General features: G+C 34.4%; 2 protein-coding genes across 5 annotated transcripts in view; both read right to left on the bottom strand.

Moving 5' to 3' along the window:
* The window catches only part of tanc2b (tetratricopeptide repeat, ankyrin repeat and coiled-coil containing 2b), a 128,875-nt gene extending 121,608 nt beyond the window's left edge, over positions 1 to 7,267 (bottom strand). For 3 of the 4 annotated variants that reach the window (XM_052611077.1, XM_052611078.1, XM_052611082.1), the window contains exon 1: positions 6,983 to 7,266. The gene's annotated coding sequence lies outside the window, so the exon portion shown is untranslated. Of the gene's footprint in view, positions 1 to 6,982 lie in introns of all 4 variants that reach the window. The other variant, XM_052611075.1, reaches the window with a different exon arrangement.
* Positions 7,268 to 16,887: 9,620 nt separating this feature from the next.
* On the bottom strand, positions 16,888 to 22,332 carry cntd1 (cyclin N-terminal domain containing 1). The gene is made up of 7 exons (XM_052612292.1): positions 21,979 to 22,332; positions 21,040 to 21,115; positions 20,791 to 20,962; positions 20,552 to 20,714; positions 20,324 to 20,468; positions 18,386 to 18,482; positions 16,888 to 18,260 (listed from the first exon to the last, which is right to left on the bottom strand). Exons 1-7 carry the CDS (start codon positions 22,157 to 22,159, stop codon positions 18,159 to 18,161), a joined length of 936 nt encoding a protein of 311 aa, XP_052468252.1. The 5' UTR covers positions 22,160 to 22,332; the 3' UTR covers positions 16,888 to 18,158.
* Positions 22,333 to 22,699: the final 367 nt, after the last annotated feature.

Here is a 22,699-nt window from a genome sequence, read left to right as displayed (position 1 = left end):
ATTTCTCTGTCAATCAGATTTTATTATCGGACGCCTTTCACCAAATATTTTTAAATTGATTATTTTCTGCTTTTGATACATCATCAAAATTGACAATTTTGTAAGAGCATAAGGAACAAACACTGTCCCAAACATTGCATTAGTAATTCCAAGTAATTATTATGCTATCCACAATCTGGCTTTTCATGTTTTTTGTTTTGTTTTACCCTCAGGGTGGGTCAAGACCCCTCAGACAAACTGTGGTTTGTTTTCGGGATAGTGACATTTTTTTTGCAGTTTTATTAATTAATTCAAAAATCCCAAAAAAAAATTCATACTTCAATACACTAAAAAACATGGATTTAGTCTCTTATTTGTAATATTTTTGGGGCATAAAGTCAAAAAGTACAGTGTAACACAACCACAATAAAAAAAAAGCCTCAGTAAAATTGCTAAAAAGGAACAGTAATATTCTAATATTTAAAAAAAAAATTCCACCAAAACAATAGAGAAAAAAAAATCATGTAGCATGACTTAATGATAAAAAAATGTATAAAATGATTTATGAATTAATCATTCAATCATAATATTCCTTATATTTAATAAGAAATTAAACTATATTCTAATTGTAACAATCTGTATACATGGCATGTCTGTATTTTTCAAAAACGTATGTAATGGGGAATAAATCCATTGAGAGTCAGAAATGTCAGTTAAGTAGACTACATTTTAGTTTTGATCATTTATATAGCCAAAAACATCATGCAAATTAGATTTAGGTCATGAATAATGATTAAACTACACTGTATATAATCATTTACATAACTGTAACAGACTGTATACATGCATTCATGTATTCTCTATAAACGTATTTAATTGCAGAGGGTCTAAATATAAACTCAAGCATGGATTCAGAAGGAAGCATATGGAACGTAGGAAGCATATGGAACGCAGGCAAAATGAGGCATAGCTGAATAAAATATTTGCTTCTATATTTCCATCCCAGCGACTCGTTACAGAAAGAAATGGATTGGGAGCTCATTAGGGATTGTGAGGCAACATGCTTTTCTATTGGCTAGATCCATTCATACTGACGACTCAATCCAAATACTTTTCAAATCCTTCCAACTGCCCTCAAAAGAAGACTTCGTCCAATCTACAGCTGGATAAAATGACTGGCTTAAATTTGACCTGTAAAATCTCGATAGTTTGAATGATTTCCTCATTTTTGAGTGAATCAGTTTAAACTGTCTAAATCTGACCTAATGATTTATCTGCGGCATCGTTCAAAAAGTTTCAATGTACAACAAAGCACTAGTCATGTATTAATATACATTGTATACATTACACTGTACAATAGTTCAATATGAATGCAACATACAGTATGCAGTTAATAACTTTGTACTGAAAATAATGAAATATCATTCTTGCTAGTGTTTAACAATAAAAAAAAGTGAAAACATGCCTTCATTTATTTTTCAGCTGGCCTTTTTAAATGCTATTTTACATATTTCAGAATTAAGCATTTCTAATCTAATTGGTTATTATTGCTGTTTAGTTAAAATAATAGTTCCTTTGATTCATTTCAGAGAAAATACATAAATACTTATTATTAATCAAAGCTGACATAAATGCCCTCTCTGGGATGTGATCACGAGCAGCTGAAAAAAATGATTATAATAATACAGTGATGGAAAAGCAGAAGAAAACTGTTTAAAATAATCAGACACTCTAGAATGTAAAATCATAAAAAATCTGAATAATACATAGCAAATTAAAACTGAAACAAACGCCAGTAAAGAAGTGAACTGTTGAAAGATTTGAAGGGTGAAAGAAAGAAATGTGCTCTGGCAGGGGTTGCGGCTCACATCGCCCTCACATAAAGGAAATATTACACTGGTTAGAATATAAATCTGACTAATGTAATGCATGAGAAAAAGTGGTATGACTTTTATGCGGTATGATCATAGAAATATCAGAAGCAAATAACCACCCCGACCACAGAAATGGATTCGACATGCACAGGGAATTAAATTACGCAGATTGGCTATTACAGAGCAATCTCCAGTGGACAAAATTACAGGATTTATTCATAATGCACAGACAGATGGGGTATGTGCTTGAGTGTTTTTTAAGGGCAGGTGTATGTATTTTTAGACCTCCGTAGGCACTCCAGTGAAAGAGTGTTGTTGAGAACAACATTACAACATGCACATTAATGTACATAGATTTGGAATGCATTTAAAACGGTTACAATTATATTTTATGATCACTTATAAAATCAAAAACAGCAGACATGTCTAAAATCGAACAGTTCTGGGTTGTAATCACTGTCAGAAACATCACACGTGTCAGAAATGGTACAGTTTAGTAAATCAGACGTGGGATGTGATCCATTTTAGAGAAAAAAAATATCATACATGTCAAAAATATATATGGTTATGATCAATTATATAGTCAAAATGATCACTTATATAGTCAAAAACAACAGTTTACTTAGTTAAATTTGGGTTATCAAAATACAGACAAACACATCTCGGAAAAATCAATAGATTTGGGTTATGATCATGACATACATACATGACATAGCACAGCTGACCATAACTGTTACAAGATGAAGAATCACACCCATTGAGCTGCTCTGACACACAAACGCACACACGTGAACATATCTTCCCTTAATTATCTGCTGGGACAACAGTAGCAGCTGGCTAATTGGTTAAGAAGCAGTCATGGTAGAGGTTAAGCACTGCAGGGAGTTGCTCAGTACTTACTGCAGACATCCTCACAGAAGCATGCATGCCTGTATAAACGAATATACGGAAAAAAAACAGTTCTATTCAGTGCCGGCCGTAGTTTATTCAGAGCTAGTTTTCCCAGAGGAGGTCAGGTACATTTGTGTTTCATATCGTGTTTTTCCTCAAAAAGACTGGAGCAAATTACCTATTGTTTGTCAAATAACTCATGTGTCCTCTGAGAATCTAATCGTGTCCGGATGGAAAAGTCTTTGACTGTGATTGTTGTATGTTTTTATCTTCGTGGAATACCGTAACTAAAGCTAAATTTCTCATCACCCTGCCCAATGCACTTTTATTATGGATTTAGCCTACTTTCTGGGTACGGTAAGAGTAAGTGGTCCAAGCCCTGGTGCCATGCTATCTGAAGTAAAATAAATATCTGATCACAATTACAGAATATAAACAAAATCTTGTTTTTAATAGGTTTCATGAATGCATTTGCTGAAGCAACGGTGACATTAGAAGCAACATTTTTTTTTTCCTTATCATCACTTTTATTTCACGAGTGCTACACATCACAAGAGCAAAGCTGTACCGGGTGCACTACTGAGCAAGTTTACTACATCACGAAAGCACATATGGAGCTGGTTATATGATGCAGACATCAAAATGTTTTATTTTACAAATTATACATTTTGATAAAAATGTTTTCAGATGATAACATATTATTATGCAAGGCATTGTGCGAAATTAAGTCTTTATTATTCAATAACCTGCAGCTGCAATTAGAATTTGTGTAAAAAAAACTACCGTATTTTCCAGACTATTATCAAAATTAATTTGACATCAAGAAAAATTAACTAAGAGAAATTAACCAATAGAAAACATTACCGTCTCCAGCCGCCAGAGGGCGCTCTATGCTGCTCAGTGCTCCTGTAGTCTACACTGAAGACATAGAGCGCCCTCTCGTGGCTGGAGACGGTAATGTTTTCTCTTGGTTCTTGGTTCTAAATTAATGCGACTTATAGTCCAGTTTTTTTCCTCGTTGTGACGTATTTTTGGACTGATGCGACTTATATTCAGGTGCGACTTATAGTCCGAAAAATATGGTAATTAAAAGTTGTTGGTGTTTTACTGCCACTAGTGTTCAACTGCAGTGAATATGTCACTGATGCTTTGCTTCATTACAGACTAGAGGTCAAACAAACTCCCTCCAGAGAAAAACATTTTGCAAACATTCTGAGATGGAGTAAACCGTATATTCTCTCTCCCTGTGTAACAAATTGAACATTACCTCTCACATCTGAACACTCTCATACCTGCTGTGAAATTCAGGTTTCTCATATCCCTCAGCCATATACATCCCCGGCCTACAATGCTGTTTTTCTGCCTCTCTGACTGGCTGTTTACTCTGTTCCATTTTCCTCATCACCCAGAGAAAATGACTCAGCAGAAGTCCACAGTACTGAAGCCCACCTCTGCCTCTACTTCTGCTGTTTCTGCCCTCATAACAGCAAATGAGCCAGAAACCACAGGGAATAAGAGCAAGCAGAACAAGCTAGAAAGACCGTAGTAAAGAGCCAAACAGAAGGTACGAATGACGCGTGAGTGAGGAGGAGGACAGGATTCAGTGGTCACTAGGGGTGTGAATTACTGTCTGATATCCATTCAGGGAGTGACAACACAATACCAAGATGATTCAGCATTTAAGGCCCGCCAATCATCTTCATCCGCCTGAGGGAATCTTTGCACAAATTAGTTTGTCCATAAGGTGGCAACACGGTGTGATTTTATTAATTTTCAGTCAAAGTGCTGCAGATTTGTTTGTGAAATTGAAATATGCCAATGAATATTTTTTTTAAACTAATCCCAAATGAATAATACAAATAAAATAAATCTCTTCATATAAACACACTAAGAGTCTGTGCTTTTTCTACGTATAATTAGAGTCAACCAATGCATTTTAATCATGACCCCCCCCCCCCCCCCCCTCCCAAAAAAAGAGAAGCAATAGTGTTATTTCAAAATTTTTAGCAAAAACAGAATGGTTTGATTTTAGCTTTGTAAAACTATAATACATAAAACATCTGAACGGAACAAAAAACAGCAGACGGGCAGCATTCACTAAATTCACTCTCTGACAGTATACAGCTGTAAACAAAGCAGCGCTGCGCTAATAAACACTACTTTAATAATATACATTATACAGAGGCAAGATGAAAGAAAATACCATCTAAACTTTTCTGAAGATAGAAATATAAACCCCAACCCCCACCTGTACCACCATTCATTTAAAGGGGTCATGAACTGCCTTTATTATTTTGTACTGTTCTCTGAGGTCCACTTATAACGTTTTTTTTACATCAAAAACATAATTTAGAAATAATCAGCTATTTTCTGTCCTGCTTTACACTACACTAGATCACTAGTACACTAGTGCAACATTACACTAGATCCATTATAGTTGCATAGCATCGTCTTTTAATTTCAGTGTTTATAAAAATCCTGCATCGAACCGTGCCTGGTTTGTAAATGAATCTGTGATGAAGTGAACCAAGGACCAAGTTCTTACTGACGGGGTCTGGATCTGCATTAAAAATAAAAGTTAATCCACTCTTTTCCAATGTTGGGATCAGAAGGAAGGCAATGCAAAGACACTGAACAGTGTCTTGTCTTGTTTCTGTGTAGACCTGTTGTTTGCCTCGTTATTTACACTGTGTGCAGGAATTGGTGGGCGGGGCTAAACAGTGATGTACAGTGATGCAGAAGCAGGAGTTGACCTTCTGCGGGGGCGGGGTTTAGTCACACTATTACATCATAAAGTGATCATTTTGGCAGATTTGCTTCAATACAAGCCGTTTTTACACTAGTTTTGAGTTCTGAAACTTACAGGATGTTTTTAGTACAATCTCCTCTTATATGTCAAAAGATCAAGGGATCAAAAGACCCCTTTAACATCTCAACCGACTTGAATTCGTCACATATCGATTTTCAGCTGAGTTCGGTGTACACTGTTGCATAGTGTAAAGACACCCGAAAACCCACTACAGAAGCGCTTCTGTGCTGCCTTTGCGGTGTAAATTTTGCATAATATTTAGAGCAGAGTTCTCCAGTCTCGGTCCTGGAGGGACATTGTCCTGCAGAGTTTAGCTTCAACCCTAATTAAACACACCTGAACCAACTAATTAAAGTCTTATGTATACTAGAAACTTCCAGGCAAGTTGGAGCTGAAGTCTGCAGGACACCAGCCCTCCAGTACTGAGTCTGGAGACCCCTGATTTATAGTTGCATGTGTACTAAATTATAATTTTGAATATCAACCATTACCAAACACAGAGAGCTAGATCTCTGCTAGGCAAAAAACTGTTTCTTATTGCAGTCTAATGAAGACTTGAAGTATTTAGTATGCTGCACTATTTACACTAACACAACCACATGTGATTAAAATTCATCAACAGGCATTTAATTATCCACATCACCATGATATGTGCAGAAAGTGACTAGGCGAGGAGAGCTGTAGTACACTGGATAGAAATAATGTTTTGAACCAGCGTTTATCTTTTAATAAGAATTCACAAATGCATAAACTTCATTAACAGGAAGTTTGCTGATCATTGTTAAATTGGCTAATTTGGTAACACTTTACTCTCACTATTAACTAGTTGCTTATTTGCACGCATATTAATTCCATATTGGCAGTTCATAAGTAGGCTATATATTAATGTCTTAATCTGCATGACCATATTTTAGATCCCTTAATCCTACTCCATAAACTTTACTGTATTAACAATTAATAAGCAGCTAGGAGCTTACTGAGGCAAAAGTTAATAGTGGGAATTGGTCCCCAAACTAAAGTGTGAGCCGACATATTATGGCGTGTTTAAATATCATGACAATAAAAACTATATAAAATATCAAGTCCAACGTTAGATACACCAAATGTCTTATCATTAAGCTATGCCTTAAACCAAAATACCAAGTAGCTTCAATTGGAAAGTTGTTGTTGGCGAGCAGTCAGGGGTAAAGCCGGATTTAAATAGACCCACGTTGATTTAGTTTGAATAACAACATCTGAAGAAAGTGTAGTATTTGCGGAAACTGGTATATTTCGTAAAAGCTGACAAGCCAACGATACATTCGTGTCAAATACCAGCAGTAAAATCATTAACCTTCTGGCAACACCAACACGGTGGTTAATCACACACACACACACACACACACACAGAGAGAGAGAGAGAGAGAGAGAGAGAGAGGCAAACGCGTACCTTGCGTATCTTTATATTCTCCGTCACACCTTCTTCCGCTCGCGTCGGCACCGGTGTAACCTGAGGGATGTGTTTCCTTCGCGTGATTTTTCTCATGACAACCCTCCACCAGCCACAAAAAACGGCTTCCTTTCCCTCCCGCAGAGACTCGGGCTGAACACTGGCCGGTTTCTCCTCTCTACGTGTCAGTACCGCCAGTGTTAGTCTGTAAGCGCAGAGTCCGAGCACTGCAGTGTGAGGTGAGCGCGAGGCACCGGATCAGCGCTGCGCAGACCGACACACAGCAGCACAACCTCTGCCTTGACCAACTCTAATGTCATGTATTATTCATCACCGTGGGAGGGACCTACCGTCCGAGAGACTCGTTATCATGCAAGAGGTGGTGCAAGGTCAACGACGATCAAAAGATCATTTCAGAGAGTTAGCCTACTGTTTAACTCACCAAATCAGCTAAAACAATCTCTGTTCAGTATCTGATATCTGTTATTTCATCATGATTTGGTCATGGGTAACGATTTTAAAATAGCCAAAAAGTATGCTCACCAATTTATTATCAATACATTAAAAACTGAATGTTGTTGAATATTATTGCAAATGAAAACTGCTGTATTCTGTTTTGATGTATTAAAATGTCATTTATTCCTGTGATGAAAAGCTGAAATATCAGCATCAATACTCCAGTGTCACGTGATCCTAAAACTTTACTGCTTCTTCATATTCTTATGAAAATTTGATACTTTTTCAGGATTCTGAGATGAACAGAAAGTTCAAAACAACAGCATTTGATTAAAATATAAATCTAAGATGATACTGATCAATTGAATGCATCCTTGCTGAATAAGCTACTCTTGGTTACTTGTTTCAATTATTCAGAGAACATTTTAAAGTACTATCCCAGAATGTCTGAAAAATTATAAAATAGACTGTTTCCTTAACATGCACATGGCCAAGAAAAAAAAAGATAATTTGAACAATCATAGAACATTCTAAAATAATGATAATGACAACATTAGCAAAATGTTCTTATGTAAAAGTGTAGTTTTAGCAAAGTTTCTGAATCTGTCTATCTAAATAAAGACAAAAACACAATGTACTGTCATCACAAAATAACTTGCATATTGATTATGACATATACTGACTTTGGTTTTGATGGACAAAACTATTTCCAAATAATAACATTTTAAAATCGCTTCACTGCCTATACTTTAATAATAATAGTAAAAGATATTGCTAAAAACTATTTATCCCAACATTTACTCAACCTAGACATTTTTTTTTTTGTCTTTAAGCTAGACTTTTAACAGAAGAGCAGTACTCAAGTCATATTTTGTATAAACTGTATTCAACATTCAGACTGCTGAACCTCATATATTTCTCTGAATTCTGTCATTCACAGTAGCTATGCATTTATAACTTCATATTCCTTCAGAGTCCAGGAGGACAGAAGTTTAAATGACACAGAAAATACATGATGACTTAGTGAAGAGTATGAAATGCATTATTCATTCCGTCCATCTGTTCTTTCAGTTCCTCTTGTGGTGCAAATCATTACACCTCTCATTAAATACTATTTAATTTTCACCCTTGTTGTCTAGGGATTCCAAATAAAATCCTCACATTTCTGGGAGCAAATAAGGTGACCAGCTTTTAGTCATTGACCATGAGTCTCTGCATGTTTATAATAATGCTATCAGAAAGGCTACTGAACGTGGACAGATTCTCTTACATAATTAGCAAACCCCAAAAATATTCAGACACTTTTCAATCTCACTTATCCTCATAACTGTCATGCTTAAGGATGGGAATTCTATTAGAAGATGATGTTAAAAGTAATAAAAGTTAAAAGAAAATGTACTTAAACCAAAATACCAAAATAAAATGTATATGTCTAACTAATGTACAATGTTCCAAATTTGAAGTTGATGTCACAAAAATTGAGGTTTTTGAGGTCAATTTATAAAATTATGTCAAAATTATTACAAAAATGTTTACTTTGAGACTCTCCAACAATGTGTTTTGTCAAGATTAAAAAATAAATAAATGTTTTGATTAAAAACCAATTTTTGATCAATTTTATAGTATGAAACTTGACACCCTCCACTAGGGGGAGGAGCCGAATAAAAGGATTTAAAGTACCATTTCCATGGTAATGCCATTTCAGTTTTCAAAACAAATTCCACAGGATGAATTTTTAGAATTTTGATCTTTGTTTTATAAATGTAACACTAACAAACTTACTTTTGTGGAATATTTTGCTTGAAGGCTAAGAAAAAGAATAAAACGTGATTCAAAGATATTTACATATCCTAATTTTGAGGTTGTTATTTTAATGAATATTAACTTATGGTATGACTAATACAAAATAAAGATAAATGTAACAATACAAAAAAGTAAAATATTTATGAAAATTACTATAAAGACTTTTTGAATAAAGCTTAAAACCCTTAAGATCCCTGTCTTTATAAGAACAGCAAACCATTCTAAGATCAAAATAAAATGCTTTAGCAATTTTAGGTAACCAGGAGGAGAAATGAACACAGCCTTCATATTCAGACAGTAATTGTCATCTGGCCTTTCCTGCACTTTTCTAAAAACATATATTTTCATCTTCAGAGGAAGATAATAGACCCTAACAAAGAATCTGCTCTGCACAGAACCTATTGTCACATCAAGTGTTTATTAAAATGGCGCTCTTTATAATATCACAGAGAGCCTACATGTAATATTTAACTTAAAAAACGAATTTGTTAGTAAAATGATCCACTTATAACCCTAAACTGTGATTAAAAAAAACATTGATTTTTGTTTAGTTTAACTTCAAGTGCTAAAACTAATAAATACAGAATATTATAAATATTCAGAAATATATAATATATATATATATATATATATATATATATATATATATATATATATATATATATATATATATATATATATATATATATATATTCGAATTAAGGCCCGTTCACACCAAGCACGATAACTATAAAGATAACGATATTAGCGTCCACACCAGCGAACCATATCGTCTGCGCATGTGCGTCTGCCACTTTAAATTCTCGAGCTCATTACAGCAGGATGGATTCTGATTGGCTGTCAATGTTTGTATTGTTCATCAGCTGGAAAAAAAAATAGTTCTGAAAACGATTCCAATGATACCGTTTCTCTAAGCCTTTATCATTATATTTGTAGTTTGGACTCTGCTATTCTTTAATATTGAGAACGATTTTTAGAACTATATATTTATCATTATCTTTATAGTTATCGTGCTTGGTGTGAACAAAATGTTTACTGAATTACTAAAATTTGTGAAAACTGAAAATACAAACAAAAACACTAACAGTAAAAATGCTGTGTTGTTTTAGCATAACTTTGGGTCATATATAAACTACATTTTTTTATTCGCTTTTTAACCCAAAAGGTGGGTTAGTCCATATTTGACCCAAAGTTGTGTTGAAACAACCCAGCATTTCTTTTAGAGTAAACAGTACATCAATGACACTAAAATACCTACCCAGGAATATGCAGCTCCTTAGCTTGAGTGACTTCAGAAGAGCTCTGCCAAAGATCCAGAGATGCACTGGCCCACAAAACTCTTCTCAATAAACTCAACACGGAGTCAAGCAGGCTCTCAAACCCTTCAGAAAACATCATTTTCTAAAGAGCATCTTAGAAGAAATATATATTTGAAAAACAGACACAAGAGAGGATCCTTAAAAGCCAATATCTGAGTTCCATCAAAGTTACATAAAGACACAAAACACCATGAAGAGAAACCGTTTCTCTCTTTTAAGCAAAAGATGGGGATCATATTGACAACAACTGTAAAACTATACATTTTCTCCCAAAATTGTGTAAGTATAAGGGTTTATATTCTGGATTAATAATGATAAAAAAAAGTTCTATGAAAGTTACAAAAAGAGACAACCTTCTTACTTAAATCTAAAATAAATTGGGTAAAAAGAAAAAAATTAGAATAGAAGAAAAATAATACACAATATACATACTAAAAATATTTAATAAATTATTATTAAATTTAAATTTAAGAATCACAAAAGATCATTTTTCTTTAAGGAAAAATTGGTGATCAACACAACAATGGTACAAACTCCCATTTTGGCAGAACAAAAATAGTTTATAGAAGAAAATGATAATAATAAATGTTAATCTTATTACATATTTTTTTAAATATTTAATCCATTCATTCATTCTTTTTTATGAGAATTGTTTGTATTCTGGATTAATGAATAGCAAAATAAAAACAGACGTCTCGCACAAAATATTATTCTTTAAAACCAACCCAAGTATCACAACTACTTTATTCTACAAACAAAGGTTTTGATTCGATAATGTTGTGTAGAATACAACTGTAAAACATCACTTTCTCCCATTTTGTAAACACACACACGCACACAACACACACACACACACACACACACACACACACACACACACACACACACACATATACACTGTATATAAACATACATAAGTCAAATAAGTAATTAAAAAATAATTTAAATTGTATTAAATAATTTATTACTTATTACTTATACTTAAAAATTAAATGCTTAATTCTTATTTTAAACAATAAACAAAACTTTTTATGCATTCTGTATAAACAAAACAGACATCTTGCACAAGCTTCAAAGTCAATATCTGCCTTCCATCTTTAGTCACAAAGACACAAAGCATCACTGTTGTTCTGTCACGTCACACTCATCTCATCACGTAACGCTGTGATCTGCACATCTGTCATTATTTGGGCCGACTCTGTGGCTGGAAGTGACTTTGACACCAGGCCATAGATGTGAACATGTATAAATCAGACCATCATGAAGCCTGCGGACTGTCAGTGGGAGGAAACCCACACAATTCTACTCTCATTGATGCTTCTATAAAACACACAAGCTCCTCCGATTGAATGTAAGTGTCAATCGATTAGTGCGTTACGAATTACGTGATCAAGAGCAATTCTCTGCGACGACCAAACCATTTCAGAGAGAGTTTGGGGGTGGAGGACCATCACAGAAAGATTTACACAGTTCCCATAAATCCCTCCACACAGGCATGGCAACAGTAGCTGCGTAGCAACTGGTTGCTAAAGAGACACGAAAGCGCGAGCCACCAAAGGGCTGATTTACTTATTTGGCAAGTGAGCCGTGCAACACTGGAATTCCCAAATGACTGGTAAAAGGCTCCGGTTGCTATGGTGACCTCATGGAAGTGATGGAGCTCTGGCATGTGCTTCCATCCCATCATACAGGATCACAGCAGACTCGACAACCTGATCGAAACACCGTGACTAATTGTACTGATTGGCCAATAATCTGGTAGAGTACATGAGAGAAGATTCGGTGCACATAGCTAGTCTTTCTTCCCTTTAGGCCAAAGATGTTGATCCTGTAGAGAAGTGTGTCTTAGACAACAACTGCAAAAGATTCAATCCTAGTTTGGTGGAAAATTATAGACTGTATAATTATATGTATTAATGCTCTCTCGATTAAAAAAAAAAAAAACGAATTAATCAAAATATTCTTTTATATTACATTAAAGCTGCGATAGGGACCTTTTGACGCTCTAGCGGTTAATAAACAGAGCTGCTTGCGTCTTGCGGAAGAACATCGTAGCCGGAACTACTTCTCTCTGTTTATGTCTATGAAGAATCACAAAGGTACTGGGTTACTCCGCCGCGGTATCCCCGAAGCAATCTAAAATAGTCCGAATATAAACACTTATTATAGGTGCACCCTAGTGATTCAGGACAAGCTAAAAACACGGTTTGGAAAAAGGATTCATGGTGTACTCGCTTATTATATACAATTTCGTAAATTTTGAATACAAACAAAGTTACGGACCGCAGCTCTGATTGGTTGTTTTTTACCGGGAGCGATGGAGTTTCTGCAAATGGCGATAGGACACTGGGAGGAGCCAGAGGAGCTTGATTTTTTCACAGATTATCCGTCTCATATTCTACTGTCAGGACATAATGACAGGTTTAACAAATATGTAAAAAATATATTTTTACAAAAGTTACCTACCGCAGCTTTAAAAACATATAAAATACAATATAAAAATATACTTTAATCTTACAATAATTCCACATTCGATCGTCAAATTAATGTAGTAATAACATAAAGCAGGTATATTTTTAATATTTGTTTAATAGCATCTTTTTAAGGCCAGTATCATCGCCATTCCACATTACAGTATAATTGAGAGAGTTTTAACATTTATTAGACTTAATAACAACTTTATATTTACGTGCACTTAAAACTTTCAGAAATAAACCTATTATAAATGGTGTTGTTCATATGTAATATTTTATGTGAAGGCTCTAGTTTCTAAAAGACTCTTCGATTTTTCTCATTCAGTGTCCACAATGAAGCTCTGGAGATGTGTGATAACTGAAGGCTTCAGTCTGAGATGTGTGCATATGCAGAAGACCTTGAGCTTTCTGAGCGCAGCAGTCTAATAGGTTAATGACTGCGGCATCTGGTCTCCATGGAGAAACACACACTGTACAGAGAGCCAAATAAAAACAGCTTTTAATGTCATCTGAGCCGTTAATGTCGTATGCACAAACTATTAGCTTTTGTGTTTGAACAGTTAGATGATTTTATGATAAAGTCAAACGAACCGGTTTTTGCTTTTGGCCAGAATACACATTATTAAACGGCCTTATCATTACTAGAAGCCAAACTAAATAATCAGATATTCAATAAAAGGAAAACATCTCCAATTATACACCAAGCAAGAAACATAATTCAGGACTGGACTAAATCAAGTAAATAAATAAAATAATGACCAGATCGATTCTATATTCAGCCATAAACCCAATTTCAATGCCTGTGCTTATATAGTAGCATAAATTTTAAGAAAGGTTGCCAGATAGTCAATCAACAAAAGATAGTTTGAACTATCAAAATTTAACATTACACATACACTACAAATGAAAGTAAACTTTTAGGAGTTTATTTACAGTGTGATTTCCTAAATAAACAATTCTTATGAGCCAGCTATTTTCATAAAAAAAAAATCTGACTTTCCTTCATAAGTAAAGGGGAAATGATATCTGCAATATAATTGCATGGATCTGAATCAGATCAAACAGAGACCTTGTGAAATGGAGGAATTAAATCAGATCGGATAGGTTACTCTCAATGGCAGAGCTAAAATAAATTGACTAAAAGCCAGTGATGTGATTTCTCTAGCTAGGGCTGAACCACATCCAATGATTTCAGCAAATTCTTAACAGTTAAAGTTAATGAAAACTGTAACTGAAGGAAAAACTGACCTGATGGCATTACAGCAGAAAAACTGTCCTGAGAGTTTCACTCCAACACTATTAAAGTTTTCAATAATAATGACATGGGCGTAGGTTTGGTCTCAGCTTTGGTGGGGACATCCTCATACAACAGCCCCCCCCCACCCCCCCCACCCCCAGAATTCTTTTGTTGTAAGATACCAGTGATTTAATGGTGATTTCCTTTTTTATTTCAGACTGTTGGCAATAGCTACAGAATAACACAATACAGAAGTGAATCTACTTCATTTCATTATATTGTATCCTGCCCCCGATATACCATCCTGTATACTGTCCCTAAAGAGCTAGTATAACTGTATAATCTCAAAAATACACTCTCAAAAAATAAAAACCTGAGACAGTGTAAACCTGAACAACCAAACGTTTTATTAACATACATCATTATGTACATTAGTATTTACACTAACAAAAAATACTCAGCAACGAGGAAACAAATATAAATAAATAAATATAATAACCTTTTTCTATTATAAACAGTATTTATTTGTGTGGCTAGCTAGTTATTTTGCTTACACTCTGACTCTGCTTTATGAAAAAGCTTCTTATGTCCCCTTTTTTCTTCTTGGGTGGCATCTACAAAGTACAAAAAGGGGCAAACCGGAATATTAAAATGTTTTTACTCTGGCCTTGTATGTGGCAGAGAGACAGCCCTTGTAACTTACCGTCAGCGTCGTCAACATGCGCGCGCACACACACACACCACCCACTCGCTGCTAGTGCAAGCACAAAAGTAGTCCCGGCCCGCGCGTGTAGCCTGTCAGATAACCCGGCCGCCAATCAAATTACGGCGTTTCTTGTACTGTCGTCGTCCTGGCCGTTAGAAACGATCCAAATAGCAATGCAAAGATCCAAATAGCAGTTCAAATGAGCTTGCTAAATATTGGTGGGGACAAATTTGTAATCTCAAAATATTGATAGGGACTAGTACCTACCGTCCCCCTGTACGCCCATGAATGATGACCTTGACGAGATTAGATTGATGGTTCAGGTGCGTTTCATTAGAATTGGAGCTGTTCTCTTTTCTTGACATGGAGTATGTTATACAGATCTGTTCAGAATTAATAAACACAGCAAAATACAAATGAAAAGTTAAAACACTGAATCTGTGGAAACTCTCTCACTTGAAATGCACTTCTTCTGTGAGTATCCATTATAATACATTCACCAGACATGCAACCATATTGTTAAAAAATACAGTGTGCTGCAATAGCACATAAACCGTTTGTGCATTAATAACAAACTCATGCACTAACCATTGTTATTGGCAACCTTAAACAAATTTTTTTGTTTGCTGTTCAAAATGCTTTTATAATGTTCAAGGACCCATGCTTCTTGTGTCTGAATAATTACAGACAAATCTGAAAAAATATCACATGTGTGTTTATGTTTTAGGAAGTTAATTTGAGTGATGACAGCTATGATGGGAGTGGCTTGATGGAGCGCAGGAGAGGCAGAAAACTTGATCTTGACCCTAATGCTGTCACATTAAAAAAACAGTGCACATTTAATTGCTCTATTATAACATTATGCAGTTATCTTCATGGCTGTTTTCTTATTAATGTCCACAAATATGTTATGTTGTACTTACTGTATACTTTATCATTATGAATTTTAAGATTTTATGCCAAAAAAAAGGAAGAAAATCATATAAAGCAAGTTTTTTTTTACTTCAACTAAACTTTTTGAAAAATCCATATTAACTTAAATTTGTTTGAGCTAATAAAATTGCATGCAAAAAAATTGTATTAGTTTTAGATGGACTAGGAAATCACTGCTTGATTTTATGTCAATTACTCTTATTTATCTTTTATATATATCTTTTTCTACTATGAAGTCAGCGATATGCTGGGTCGAGGAGGATTTGGAGCCGTCTACAAAAGGATGCATGTGAAGGATGAACTTCAGATATTTTAATTTTTTACTTAGCTAGTAATTTCTTATCTTCATCTGTTTGCATTTATTGCAAGTGCTTCTATGTTATATACAGTGTTTAGAGCAATTCACCCTTTTAAATGGTCATGTACCAAATATACTCTACAGTTTTTGAATTAATGCCTGGAATTTATATTTACTAATGTTCCATGTCTGTATTAATGATTGCAATGCTATGACCTCTACACATGTTAACTGAAAATATTTCTCACACAAATTCTTCTTTCTTTTGTTGATCAGATGGCAGTGAAGTTTGTCAAGAAAACCGAGGATATGAAATATATCAGCTTTGTAAGTAGACCATGCTTTCTGTGTTTTTCTCGAATCACTGAGTATTTGGGAATCCAACACCGTCTGACAATCATAAAACTGTTCTTCCATTGGAGGTCGCTCTTTTAATCCTCATGAATGAAGGCCCCAGAGTTCCCCAGATAATCCAGCTGCTGGACTGGAAGGATCTGGGTGAATACTACATCATGGTTCTGGAGCGGCCAATTCCCTGTGAAGACTTGTTTGATTTTGAGATAGCACATATGGAGGAGCTGGACTTCCTGTGCAAACCTGACTGGGCTGTAGTGTCTCATGCTACAAGAAGGGACCCTAAAAAAACACAAAACTAGAGACAAGACTCAAGAAGCAGCCAAGTAACCTCCACACCACTGATTGAAATGTGTTTTCCACAAGAGGGCGCTATTCACCTTATTTTTACAATAACCATTTATAATATATATATACTTCACTGTACAATAACCTGCACATTTACAATGTTTATTATAATGCTTCATGATATTTTTGCAGATTTCTACTTTATGATGCTATTTGGCCATATAATGCACCTATAATGTGTTTATACTTTATTTATTTATCTTTTAGAGAACATACAAAGATTTAGATCACATAATTAAAGCTGTGGGCCATCGGACAAGACACAAGACACATTTTCGGGCAGAGACTCTCCATCTTCCCTTATTTGCTTGATAAGTAACACACGAGTCAAGAGGAGTCTCTCCAGAACCAAAGAAAGCCAAATAAATACTCTAAAACTTGCTCCAGTGAGATAATTGCTGCTGTTGTCTCTGTAGGTCGTCAAACACAAATGCAAAAATATTGACTGTTTTCAGACATGTTTCCCCTTTGCCACTAATCAGCCCGAAGTCACATCACTGGATGAGCCAACAGTATGTGCATTTACATGCCCTTTAAAAGTCCAGATTCAGACCGAACCAATAATTTATACTTTTAAAAAACATTGTTACAGCTTGTATAACAACAATAACATCTTATTTTCAGTCTTGCCCTGAGGTCTTGTGAAAGAGTAAAGACTGAAAGCAGGGGTCAGCTGACCTCTATGCTAATTAAGACTGTTTGAACGTCCCAATTATCACACGTACAGTACACATTATTCTTTGCTGTTGCACCTCAAAAGACTGATGATGAACTTAATTAACTGAAAAAAAAAGAAGTGTGGAATGTGTGCCATTTCATGTACTAATAAGTCACAGATTTAATTACCATATATATATAATTCATATACTAGATTCTTGAGTACACAGTGCATAAGTTAAGTGAAGAGTGTCATAATTTCAGACTAACCTAACCAAGCATCTTATATTTCACAATCTAATGGGAACAAGCCACTTTATGTAATTGACTTATTTTATTAGATAACAAAATAGAGTTGAAAATATGATTGAATTACTTTATCTGAGAAGATTGTGTGCTCATTGCGAAGAGAAGAAATCACTGCATAATGAAACGTGAATGGCAAGTTCCTCTTTCATTTTCATGTTTTATCTTTACATTGCACTCTTTACAACAGAAGTTTTCTAATATGAACCTTATATTTACAATGTTATCACCTTACACATGTCTTATATCTGTACTCGAGCTGTAATCGGGTCTTCACATGTCATATCAGACGGATTTGGTCTTGGTGATGTGTGTCAGGGTGACATACGCAAACTCCATGATACTCTGGCCTGAAATCCCTGTTATTCCTGACAGCTCCTCCACTACCTGCAGCGCACATGAAGCAAACTCACTAGAATCCTTTGAGACCGGCGCGTTTGAAGCAAGTGATAAATATTCAAATGCACTTCTGAGTGACTGACAGAATCATGATCTAGATTCGGGAGCTGTACCTTTTCCCATGTTGAGATATGATGAATGAAGGCGGACACAGCAATGACTCCAACTCCCAGAAGCATGAAGTCCTCGGTCACACACACAAACCTGGCTCTGTTACAAACACAGAATATTCTTCATATTCCTATACTGTAGCTATTTCAGGTTTAACCATAAAACAATGTGATGTTTACCTCGGAATGAGTTATGGCCTTGTTGAAGGTGAAGTGTGTAAATAACGCACCATCAAACAGTAAATGTATTAACTAGATTTACATAATGTGAGCACAAAAGAGAGTTGTGGGTAACGCTGTGTGGAGGTAATTTATCATGTTGCTGAAAATCATATTATTGGTTGAAGCAAAAGTTAGACCTGAGAAATATTTTAGAGTGCCAGCGTTTGTATTTTTCATCGGCCCGTTACACGAAGCTAGTTAAACAAACTCTGAGTTTAACCCTGGCTTAGTTTAGGTTTAGTGGATTCACAGAGCTCCACTATAAAGGTCTTGATGAACTCAGGGTCTGATCCAGAGTTCATGATTCATTCTGGAGCAAATCTGCAACAAACAGCCAATCACAAAAAACAAGGAGAGCTTCACTTTGATTGAGTTCTGGAGAGAGAATCTGCCATGCTCTGCTGACGATTAAGAGATTGTTATGAATAAGTCCAGAAAAGATACAGTGACTAAAGTTTGAGAAAGAAAGGGTCTGACTATATTAATGAATCAGTTGAATTATATGCTTGTATTTATATATTTATATATAACTAAAAATGTAATGTTAATATATGTATATACAGTACAGACCAAAAGTTTGGAAACATTACTATTTTTTATGTTTTTGAAAGAAGTTTCTTCTGCTCATCAAGCTTGCATTTATTTGATCAAAAATACAGAAAAAACTGTAATATTGTGAAATATTATTACAACTTAAAATAATAGTTTTCTATTTGAATATACTTAAAAAAAAACTAATTTATTCCTGTGATGCAAAGCTGTATTTTCAGCATCATTACTCCAGCCTTCAGGGTCACATGTAAAATCAGTCGATCACATGATCATTTAGAAATCATTCTAATATTCTGATTTATTATGAGTGTTGGAAACAGTTCTGCAGTCTAATATATTTGATCAGTAAAAGGTTTAAAAACTGCATTTATTAAAAAAAATTATAATAATTATAATATATTTTCTGTCCTATCATTTTTTATCAATTTAACACATCCTTGCTGAATAAAAGTATTGATTTTATTTAAAAAGAAGGAAGAAAAAAAATTTGTAAATTGTTATTACAAAATATTTATATTTTAAAAGCACAGCTTTTTTTTTGTTTTTTTTTTAACCTTTTTATTCATCAAAGTATCCTTAAAAAAGTATCACATGTTCTGAAAAAATATTAAGCAGCAGAACTGTTTCCAACTTTGATAATGAATCATTATATTTGAATGATTTCTAAAGGATCATGTGATAATGATCCTAAAAATTCAGCTTTGCATCACAGAAATAAATGATTATTTTAAGTATAATAAATTGAAAAACAATTATTTTAAGTTGTAATAATATTTCACAATATTACTGTTTTTTCTGTATTTTTGATCAAATAAATGCAGGCTTGATGAGCAGAAGAAACTTCATAAAAAAACATTAAAAATAGTAATGTTTCCAAACTTTTGGTCTGTACTGTATATATATATATATATATATATATATATGTGTGTGTGTGTGTGTGTGTGTGTGTATGTGTGAGTTAACAGTAAAAGCTGAAAAATTAAATCTCTTAATTTTTTTAACTGTAAAGAGGTTTTATTTGCGCAAGAGAGGTATATTTGTAGTTCTGTCTACACATTAAACTGGAAGGAGAAGCATCTGAGAGCATACTTCACCTTTAAAAACATTAGTAGAGAGAGTCAATGGGGGAAAAAAATGGCTGAAAATCCTAAAAATAAAACCCTGTACCTTTGTTCAAGTGAAGGACTGGAGCATCCAGTGGCAGATCTGAGCAATGAGTTGTAGATGGTCTCCCTCTGCAGGTAAATGAACTGCAGCACACGCACACACAGGTGATGTAGTTGAACAACAGGGACAGCTGCGTCATTATGGCCTGTGTAAATTCACCAAACACAGTGATTAAGACCATTTGAGTTTATAGCCAATACCTGAGAAACACACTGAAAATACTCTTACCCAGCACTTCCAAAAGGGTCTCCACGTATGTTAATGGATTTGGGACATTTAAATCAAAGTTGAGAGTTTTTAAAACGAGAATCTCAGAGTCCAAGAGCTGCTCTTTGGAGGAAGGGTAACCGACTGCCTGCAGAAATCTCATGGCGATGTCATTGTTAACCACCTAGACCAACACAAACGGAACCGATCACATAATAACACATGGAATATTTGTTGTGTTCTTATTTATGGAAACATACATTGGAGTACAGGTCCAGTTTGCTGGCTATCTGAACGCTTGAGAGGACGGAGAGAAAGAACTTCTTCTTGAGCGTTTGGAAGATGAGCTCCTCAATTTTTCCAGTGTCCTCAGATGATGCTCCTTGACCTTTCTGGCTGCGGATTAGATGTTCAATATATTTGGCCATAAACCTAGAACATGACAAAGGTTAAAGTGGTTTAAAACAGGTTTACAGTGAATAATGTTCTTTAAAAATTCTTTAAACTACCTCTCCAGAATTTCGATTGCGTGGTATCCGACCGCAGGATTCAGTCCCAGCTCCTCACAGAGATGAAACACACACTCTGTGGACCGAATATTAGGAGTGAGAATACTTGAACATAACCGTATCATCATAAAAGTATTGCAGTATGCTTCACACGTGATTTAATTGCAACGACAGTCTTGCAATAGTCTCATAATTGCATTTTTAGACTAAATACTATACATATGGAGCTTTGCCCATAAATAGCCGACTTCAAAACAATCAGCTCATTTATTTATAAAAAAAAAAAAAAAATCAGTTTATAAGATGAATGAGTTTTGATAATTATTTATTTAGAATAAATAATTAATAAATTTTCAGGAAATGTGTGCTCTTCGTAAATTCAAATATATGTATGATTTTTAGCACATACCAGTACATCTATAGCAGATGCTAAATTAACATGAACAGCAGTTAATAAGTGCACAATTTTGATATCATCCAGATAAACATGTACAGTAGTTTTGAAAGCCAAAATATTAAATGTATTACGTTACATTTACATTTAGCAGATGTAAAGTTTTAAAGATATCTAAATACATCATGATTATCCAAAAAATTATTTTGATTGATTTGGCACCTATCAGAGTGACCCTATCATAATAGTTATGTTTGCTAAAACAATTAAACATATTGTTCTTTATATTACTATTATTATTTACATCAAAATAAAAGTTGCTTTTGCCACAATATTCTGTCGAACAAATAAAGTTATTGGGCGATTATTCGAAAACAAACGTTACGTTACATCTGTCGATATATCGCGATATTTGTTTGTCATGTTAAGAACATTGTATATATATATATATATTTAAATAATTCTCTAACATATTACAGTATGCCGTCTGATACGAGTTAACACTAGCTAAGGTTATATGCTAAAGTTAAGTTAACAGCACTCACCCACTATCCTCCTTTCTTTCAGACACCCACAGAAATCCGACACTTTCTCCAAGTTGGATTTGTTTCTGTAGTTGAGGTTAGACAGTATATCGGTTAAAATGTCTAATGATACCTCTCCAAACCTCGGATTCATCGGTTTCCTGGTGTGCAGTGAAAACATAGTAACGTTACTTCCTGCCATTTGTTAGTAAAGATTAATCGTCGTCTTCACAACAAGCGCTGGAAAATAAAGTTTTCCTACAGAAAGCTAACTCCTGTCACGAAGCACATTCAAATATCAATACATTTTATTTTTATTTCTATTTTATTTTATATGTTAATGTATACATTTTAAAACTTTACAAAAGACATGCAGATATAATCGAGTGAAGTAATTCATTTTATTTTATTTGTCAGTGATCTTCATAATGCTGCCCGTTCATCACTCATGCTTCAGAATCAGCTAGTCAAAGATTAATACACTATTAAAATTAAAATAAACTAAATAAATAATAAAGCTACATGTAAGCTGGCATCAAATTATTATGTAATATTATTATATTATATATGTAGATATTATTTATATTTAATAATTTTATATTATATTTTTATCATTGCAGACCTTGCGAAAGAAAGAAAGAAAGAAAGAAAGAGAGAATGAAAAAGAAAGAGAGAGAGAAAGAAAGAGGGAAAGAAAGAAAGAGACGTTCTGCGCCAAATCGACGCAGTATTGATTTGCAAA

The sequence above is a fragment of the Carassius gibelio genome, chromosome A12, assembly GCF_023724105.1.
Source record: "Carassius gibelio isolate Cgi1373 ecotype wild population from Czech Republic chromosome A12, carGib1.2-hapl.c, whole genome shotgun sequence".
Taxonomy (NCBI): Eukaryota; Metazoa; Chordata; class Actinopteri; order Cypriniformes; family Cyprinidae; genus Carassius; species Carassius gibelio.
The sequence above is the reverse complement of the archived record's forward strand: the minus strand, read 5'-3'. Positions and strand labels throughout refer to the sequence as shown.